The sequence below is a fragment of the Salmo salar genome, chromosome ssa16, assembly GCF_905237065.1.
Source record: "Salmo salar chromosome ssa16, Ssal_v3.1, whole genome shotgun sequence".
NCBI lineage: Eukaryota > Metazoa > Chordata > Actinopteri > Salmoniformes > Salmonidae > Salmo > Salmo salar.
Window position 1 is genome coordinate 7,247,094 of NC_059457.1, and position 8,878 is coordinate 7,255,971.

General features: G+C 38.2%; 1 protein-coding gene across 1 annotated transcript; it reads left to right on the forward strand.

Annotated features, from left to right (window-relative positions):
• The first annotated feature begins 709 nt into the window (after positions 1-709).
• Positions 710-7,463, forward strand: LOC106573110 (ALX homeobox protein 1). The gene is made up of 4 exons (XM_014147821.2): positions 710-1,091; positions 2,156-2,460; positions 3,237-3,365; positions 6,383-7,463. The coding sequence occupies exons 1-4, from the start codon at positions 866-868 to the stop codon at positions 6,710-6,712; spliced, it is 990 nt and encodes a 329-aa protein (XP_014003296.1). The 5' UTR covers positions 710-865; the 3' UTR covers positions 6,713-7,463.
• The last annotated feature ends 1,415 nt before the right edge of the window (positions 7,464-8,878 follow it).

The following is an 8,878-nucleotide window of genomic DNA, read 5'->3' on the forward strand; positions in this document are numbered from 1 at the left end:
ATGTGCTGAAACTTAACAATGAAAATGACAAACGAGGGAAACGTTTATAATAATAATTATTAACAACAACAATAATAATAATAATAATGCAGATGATGATTATTAGTATATATGGTGGAGAGAGTGGAGACCTGTCTTTCAAAGCACACAAATAAATCCGTCTTAATTGCTAGGCCTATAATTGATCAAAAAAGCCACCAACACGTTGTATTGGCCTAGAATTAATCATTTTAGAGAACGTATTGCATTTAAAAGCATCGTTTTGAAGTCCAAAAAGTTGTAAATATCTCCGTAAGTCGTTATACTGTGAATTTATATTTTCCTAAATATATTGCCATGAAAGTACTTATTCCGATTATTACAGCAATAGGCCGAAATCAACTAGAAACTTGAATTGCCAAGTGAGTGTAGAAGACGAACTTCCGTTTAAATTAGCCATGCGCCCTCACAAATTGTATTTGCAGTCTCAACTTGCAGTAGACTAGATAACTCATTAGGTTACCTCTCTTTATTTGGGGTATCTAAACATGTTGTAAATTACATTCAATGTCATTGTTTGCTTTTAGATCCTGTCTAGGGTCTAGAATCCCTTAATAATGTGTGTTTGGTATGGATTGTGGGAGGAGTTATAACTAACTGCTCCATATTCAAATGTAGGGAGGCTTCTTCAAGGAACCCCCTCTCCCTCCCTTTATAAAGGGACCATAGCTAGTGCCTTTATGACTAGAAAAACTAACGGCTTTGGCGAATTATTGTCTTACCAGGGTAACCTATATAGATGCTCCATTTTGTCGAACGTCAACAGAAATTCTATATGGTCAGTTGACAAGGTTCATTTGAGCGACGGGATCTGAGGAAGAAGAAGATGATGATGGAATACGTGAACGATAAATTCGCATTGAAAAGTCACGCGATTAAGGGCAGCGACTATTACATGGGCTCTGGCAGCGGGCTGGACCAAGTTATGGAGAGTTTGGACAGTGTACAGTACTACAGCAAAACCTCGCCCAAGTGTGTGCAGGCTTTCGGGCTACAGACCACCGAGCACAACACGCGAATGGAGCGGTCCACGCCGTGTGGAGAACAAAACGGTTAGTTACTGGCCCCTTTTCACTGTCCATGCTTAAAGGGTTTAACAATATATATTTTTCAGCTGCCGCAGAAATGTGTATGCTAGATGTGTTATTGATTAGACTTGTAAGGCTATACCTGCAGGCTAAAAGCGTTACATAAATGTCATTGAAGCAAATATGTATTAGGTTATTTTTGCGCATGTTATTTTAGCATCCAAATAGTACTGTGCCTGTGAAACGAAGATGGTAGTACGTACTTTGATGGTACTTTCATCATCATGTGCCATATCTCAAACAAGTCATTTTTTATGTGTTATGTCATTCTTAGTGCTGTCCAACAAAAAAAACTGTTTGAATGCCAGAGAGCTATTGGATTGAGGCAATTTAGTTTTTTTCTATCTTTATATTAGGAATACCTTGAAAGAGCAATGGGCAGTTGTGGTCATATTTAAAAAGGCATGAAATTATGAATATCCTAGAAAGTCTGATTTTGAAAATCTGTTTCTGGCTTTGTCAATAATAATATTAATATCAACCATCATTTACATTTACATTTACATTTAAGTCATTTAGCAGACGCTCTTATCCAGAGCGACTTACAAATTGGTGCATTCACCTTATAATATCCAGTGGAACAACCACTTTACAATAGTGCATCTAAATCTTTTAAGGGTGGGGGGCGGGGGGGGAGGGATTACTTTATCATCAAAACTGAAATGCGAACGTGCACATTTCTTTACATTAACTGCTTACAGTTAGAGAACAAATGGGCTTATACAACATCTCTTATATTAAATATATTTGTCAATATTCTTTATAGGCCTGTCACTTGCCTGTTGTGCAAAGATGACCTTATAAAGTAGCATATATGCCAGTATTGTTGCAAGATCGTCGTCACTCTGCTAAGGTGTTATTGGGCCTATAAAAGGAAAATAAAACATTTTTAAAGTAGGCGAATTTATGAATAGCCCTGTTATCTAAATAACACTATTTTAACACTATTTGATTTATTTATACTAATAAATTATAGAAACATTGGTGTATCATATTAATAATAATACTTTTCTATTTCTTTCCTATAGCGAATTATGGTGTCCCCAAAACTGAAGAAGATACCTTGCACGTGGACCTCGGGAGGTCGACAGACAACTGTTGCAATCTGAGGGACTCGCCGGTAATGGCCGGTCAGGAGAAAACGGATTTGTACGAAATCAGTGACAAGTGTGACAGTAACGTATCAAGCAGTAAGAAGCGGCGGCACAGGACGACGTTCACGAGCGCACAGCTGGAGGAGTTGGAGAAGGTGTTTCAGAAAACTCATTACCCAGATGTTTATGTGAGAGAACAGCTGGCGATGAGAACGGAGCTAACTGAGGCCAGAGTGCAGGTAGGTCTACTTTACTCTCACTTTCATTCAGTTAATCTCTAGGCCAGGGGTTCCAAAACCTTTCCACAGCATTGGGGATCATCCCACGCCAACCCCTGCGCACGCGCCAGGTCTATTTCTATGCGCACAAGCACTATTCACACCATTCTTGTTGGTGGAGCTTTAAAGCTTATTTCGAAACATTTGTGTCATGACGTGCAAAGAAAATGTTTCCATTTTAAAATTAATTTAATTGCAATTTTATACATTTTGCAATGTCTATTATGTATTCATGTGATATTTGAGTGACTAACAAATTACAACAATATCTATAGGCTAAAAAAACGAAATAAAAAGCGTTAGCTGACATCGGCAAGTTGATCTGGACATTTCTGACAAGTTATAAATAGCTCTCTAAGGTATAAAATGACTAACATGACAAGAGGCACTACCCAATTTGGAATTTGCACCTCCTGCATTGTACTATTACAACTTTCAAAAGTAAATTTAAAGTCGGACTGAGTTCCTTAAAAAAAAAAAAAAAGTAATACATGATATACTGTAAATCACAAATGTACGCACGTTATTTAAAATTGATTGTATCTGAGTGCTTAGGTAATGCCTATTAGGCATTTGTGTAACCAAATATTGTCTACAGACAATATCATGCCGAAAAATAAGGCTAGCCTACACCACATGTTGTCAAATTAGCCTAGGCTATGGCCTAAACCTATAGGCCCATATGCTCAGTTCTGTTTAGGAAAAGTTTGATTATATTTCTCTATTTCTCCCTCTAGGTGTGGTTTCAAAACAGAAGAGCCAAGTGGAGAAAAAGAGAACGTTATGGGCAGATTCAACAGGCAAAAAGTCATTTTGCAGCTACATATGACATATCAGTGTTGCCAAGGACGGATAGCTACTCACAAGCAAGTTTGCGCTTTTACCAGAGACACTATTTAATTACCACTATTGAATATTTTTTGCTAGACTAATTGAACTTCTCTATCATATGGAATGAATAATTCGATTTCGGTGTAATATTTGGTAATTGTTAACAATAATTAGAGCCTAATGCGTATTTAGCCACACTAACTTTTCGTTTGTATTTTCAAGGGTAGCCTAGGTGGGCTAGTAGCCTACACATTTAGTATATTAAATCAAATGATTATGCTCTTGCTTGCCACCGCACCTTGATATATCGAGCACCCTTGACATAGGCCCATGTTAATAAGATGTATGCTATGCACCATATTTTAGATAAGACTTTGAAAGTTGATTTAGAATGTATCTCGGCAAACCATTGAAATGAATGGCATCTCAGATTTCTCAGAAAATTATTTATCCAGTCAATGGGATGAGGCTAGTTTAGGAATATGGGCTTTTAAAAGGTCAATCACTGATCGCTACATTCATTTTTGGTATATCATATATATATATATATATATATATACCCATTGATTCTTAAATAATATAACTTAAATGCCTCATGAGCTTAGTTCAATTGTCTTAACTCATCAGAACTCAAAATATAAGCTTGTTTTACTCCTTTGTTTGTACATTATGTAATTGTAAACAAACACTGTATAGCCTCAAAACATGGTCACGGTCAGTACTTGCATCCATATAGCTCAGTCCATGAATTTGAGAGCGGTTACATTTCTCCAGGCCCGTCTCTCAGCTATTTACCAAATCAGTGGCGGGGTGTCGGCTTACTTATTGTTTGAATCGCAGATTGTAAATAAATGTAGGCTAATGCATGTGATAGGCTATATCAGAAATTCTGTAATATAATTATTGTCAACCTAAAATATTGTCATATAATTATAAAAAACATGTATACAGGTTTTATAGCCAACCAATTATCTGTAGTCTCTAAATAGCCTCTAAAATATATTTAAACATACAATACATGCAAACATTTAGGTTTTCTTGGAAAGCTGTGAGTGCTACTATATGTATTTACAACTTGTCTAAGTCCTATCATCAACTGATTTCAACCAATGTATGGCTGTGGATTGAGTGCATTATTTGATTGGAATGTCGGCATATTGGCAGTTAATTTGAAAAATAGAATCATTCCTCTAAAACTATCTGCCTAGCTAGCTAACAAACATACAGTACAGATAAATACTTATCACAGCACTGGCAAACCATGATTGACCAACTCCCTGACCAAAATGGCTCGGCCTGGTTGCATAAAACACCTTAAGTAGATTTTCCCCTCATCTTTTCCCTTAAAGTTTCCTTAACTTTAAGTCAGTTGCACACACACTTTTAAGGTACATTTCCCCCTTAAATTAAGTTGAAAAAGTTAAGGGTGCCCACGAGGTCCCTTGCCTGCTTCATTCAGTATGGATATCAATGTAAACACCATTTTGTGGTGCTCTGGTTACAAAAGGAAAACATCAACAAGCTAGCTATATAGCTAAACAATGCAAGATGCACAATCTGTGGCTACAAAGCTTGCTGGCTAGTTAGCTATATATACTCTAAATTAGCTTGATGTACTAGAAAGTAATATAAACAATTTGGAGAAAAAATACGTCAGGAAACTTGGTTTATTATCTTCTGAATCAATTTGGTTATCCTTTCTTGATTGTAGAAGTTCTATTTTGCTATCTCACAAAATTAAAGCATCCCTTTGACTGCTGTAGATATTTAGTCAGTGAATCAGGCCATTTCCATGGTAACCGGATACTCTTTCTGCCATACATGCCTTTAAACTACCATAAAACCCCTCAAATATGCCCTGACCTAAATTAATATTTGTGAGGCTCTATACCATGCCCTTAAACAATTCCCTTAGGTAAGGGGAAATTATTCCTTCAGTTGAACCCTTAAGGGAAAAATTTTATGCAACAGGGCCCTGATCTTAATCCCATCATAAGAAGGTTCACCCATTCTAGTGTTCTAATTCCTAATTCTATAGTACAGATGCTAAGTGGGGGATTGAAGCATGCCCATGTATCTTACTGTTTGAGTTACAGCCATGACTCAATTCAGTTCAAAGTTGATGATTTATTCCTTGTAAATACTGTAGGGGGGAACATAAATTGCATTTTTGTGGGTTGGACATGGACATTTCTATGAAAAAGCAGGGTCTGGTTCTGTTTAAAAATATTCAGTTTGTGCCAAAAATGTGACTATATTTACAGATCATTGAGGCCATATCTGATATGCTCTCTGATGTCATATATTTATGGAAATAATTTTGATTGTAACCAGTTGAAAATGAAATGAAATTCCCATGCAATGCTAAACAAACCGTCATTACATATGACCACTAAACCATAGCAAAATCTTCACCCCACCACAATTAATTATGTTTCTAGATGCGTCTGTAAACCAAAATTTGGCAGGGATGTTGCAAGGGAAAGGATGGGTGCAGATACTAATCTTCAACATGTGATTTTTACTAATGAATCAGGAATTCAATTTCTGAGATCTGGACTGGTAGCCTAAGCTATATACTGTAGGCTATTTTTTTTATTTATTTTACTAGGCAAGTCAGTTGAGAACAAACTCTTATATACAATGACAGGCTACGGGGGAACAGTTAACAGATTTTTACCGTGTCAGCTACGGGGATTCGATCCAGCAACCTTTTGGTTACTGGCTCAACGCTCTAACCACTAGGCTACCTGCCGCCCCATCTGAAGTCACCAGTTCTAAAGTTACACATCTGGATGAAATGGTATATCATATATTATCGTTGACAAAAATTTTATGACTGATAAATCCAAAAAGATGACACTTTATCAAAGAAAATGTCTCCTTAATAGAACTAATGAGAAGAAAATAGAAAACCTTTATAATACACACAATTGGACTATGAACATTCAAAACGTTAGGAGCAATTTATATTCAAGATCATTCAACTTTCCTGATAGAATAGAAAGGTCAATAAATAACCAGATAAATTACCTGTCATTTCCGTTCCCAGATCCCCAACAACCTGTGGCCCAGCCCTGCTCCCAATGGCTCAATGGTGTCCTCCTGCATGCTCCCCCGTGGATCCCCTCCCTGTGTAACCTCCTACTCCCACTCCCCCCGCTCCGCAGCCGACCACGGGTATGTGGGCTTCCCCAACCAGCAGAACCAGTTTGGACACGTCTCCATCAACAACTTTTTCACGGCTGACTCCCTCCTCACACCCTCACCCAACGGACACCCGTTCGAGGCCAAGCCTGAGTTTGAGAGACGCTCATCCAGCATCGCCGTGCTGCGGATGAAGGCCAAGGAACATGCGGCTAACATATCCTGGGCCATTTGATTGGGATTGTGAACGTTCTGTCCTCCCAACCGACTGACTCACAGCCACTCTAACTTTAACATTAATACTACGCACGATAATTATATCCCCAATGTTGAATGACTGACAGAGAACTGACTGTGACACCGGATGATGGAAAAGGACTTCCTTAAATTTGAATGATGTAGGCCTAGATGCTGATCGCTGACTAGCCATCTGCTGGAGAGACATGCTCCAACAAACTGTGACCCTTTTGGTCAAAGGTTAGAAGACAGAGATGATGAACTGCTTCAAGGTTACTGAAGGTCACCTCATCAAGGTTGAGCTGTGAGTGCATATCAGTTTAATCCACACAGGCGACACTTACTTTCAGGTTAACAACCGATGTGAAAGAGTAATGGAAACACTCCCCTAAGTGGGCCCCCTTTGCCCATATTATTATTCATAATGAGGCACAATGTGTTGCTGAAAACGAAGTTGTCTATGGCTTTTACACTCAACTTCAGTTTGTCCTACACTGTAGGACTTACAGTACAAGTGTTGAGGTGTGTATATTGTCATTCCCTGTGCTTTCTAATTCCATTGCCCCATGCAGCTCTGGACATACAGAGGACCTGAACAGAAATGAAATGGACTGACACACTGATATGTCTGTGTGCTTTGCAGCAAAGCTATTTAACCCCCATTAGCTCTGTCTGTGTTGTTTGGCACCAGCACAGGAAGCAGTTGGTATTTTTGTAAAAAGGTAATAAAAACATATGTTGTGACATCATTTTTGATAGTATATTTTTTGTTTTATTGCATTTCCCTCGCTCAGTATAGACTCGGGATGGCGTTCCGGGTTGGCGGTACAGGGATGTAAGCAAAGTGTTAGGCTACACTTCAATAGTGTGAGTGAAGTATTAAAAAGTATAGTATTATATGCATAATCTACATGGAAATAATAATAAACAAAAACTTTTCAGATAGTGCATCTCTTCAGATACTCTATAGATCATTGATATTATTAATCCCCCCCCCCTCCCTCCTAAAGTCACACACATTATATGCTGTAGCCCACATGGAAACTAAACATGAGCATGTTCTATGCCTTTGTACTCTTCTAAAAAAGGTGATTGCAACCCATTGTGCTGCTCTCTCTTTGAGATCACTGTCTATTCATCTCATTGTGGAAAACTTGTCCATATTAATGGCACGCTTGATTCAATTACAACCATAAGTTGTGTCAGATGCTTTGATATGGCACTGCCTTTGTTTTCCTAGGAGCACTACTTCACTTCCTGGCTATTGCCAATCAAAACTATGTATCAGAGTATTTTACTGTATCTACAAACGTACCAAAACAAGGGTCCTTTATTGAGAAGTTTAGGTCTCGAAACATGACCAGGAAAATTATAGTGCCCAGCCTGACATATGCTTTGAGGTCTTGGCTTTCAGATAGCAGATATTTTGGACTGAGTCAGAGCACATTGGGTCAATTGCAACGCATGTCATTACAAGAATGATGTAATTTTCTTGGCTTCGGATTATCTCTACTTTTAATTAAACTCCAACTCTTATCTTACTAAAATTCATAGATTCATCTAGCCTGCTCAGTAGACTTCCAATAGACCATATACCGCATAGGATAAGCTCATGATACACGTTAATATGCTTCCTTCCAAAGGATGGAGGCAAGATAATAATAGACCAACGTCTACTACCTCATACAGATAGTGGCCTTGTCCAAGTACCCATACTAGTGTACTAAATAGTATGCGAAAGAAGAACGTTTTGTATTATGTGACATTTCAAAAATAGTACCCCCGAATCCGTCATCTAATGTGCGATTGTGTTGACCTTACGTCGTCGTCTTCATAATGCTGGTCTGCAAACCAACATTAAAGGTGCATGCCGCCACCTACTGTGCTGGAGTGTGTGGTTAATTATATATATATATATATATATATATATATATATATTTGTTTACATCCAACATTTATTTAACCAGGCAACAAAGTTATGAACAAATTCTTATTTACAATGACAGCCTACCCCAAATGACGCTGGGCCAATTGTGACCCTCCCCACCCCCCAAATCCCTTCCAACCCCCCCACCCCAACCCCGCCCAACCTCAATGACCCTACACTTTAATCTATCCACCTCTTCAACATACTTACAACAATATAACAACACATGCTCCACCG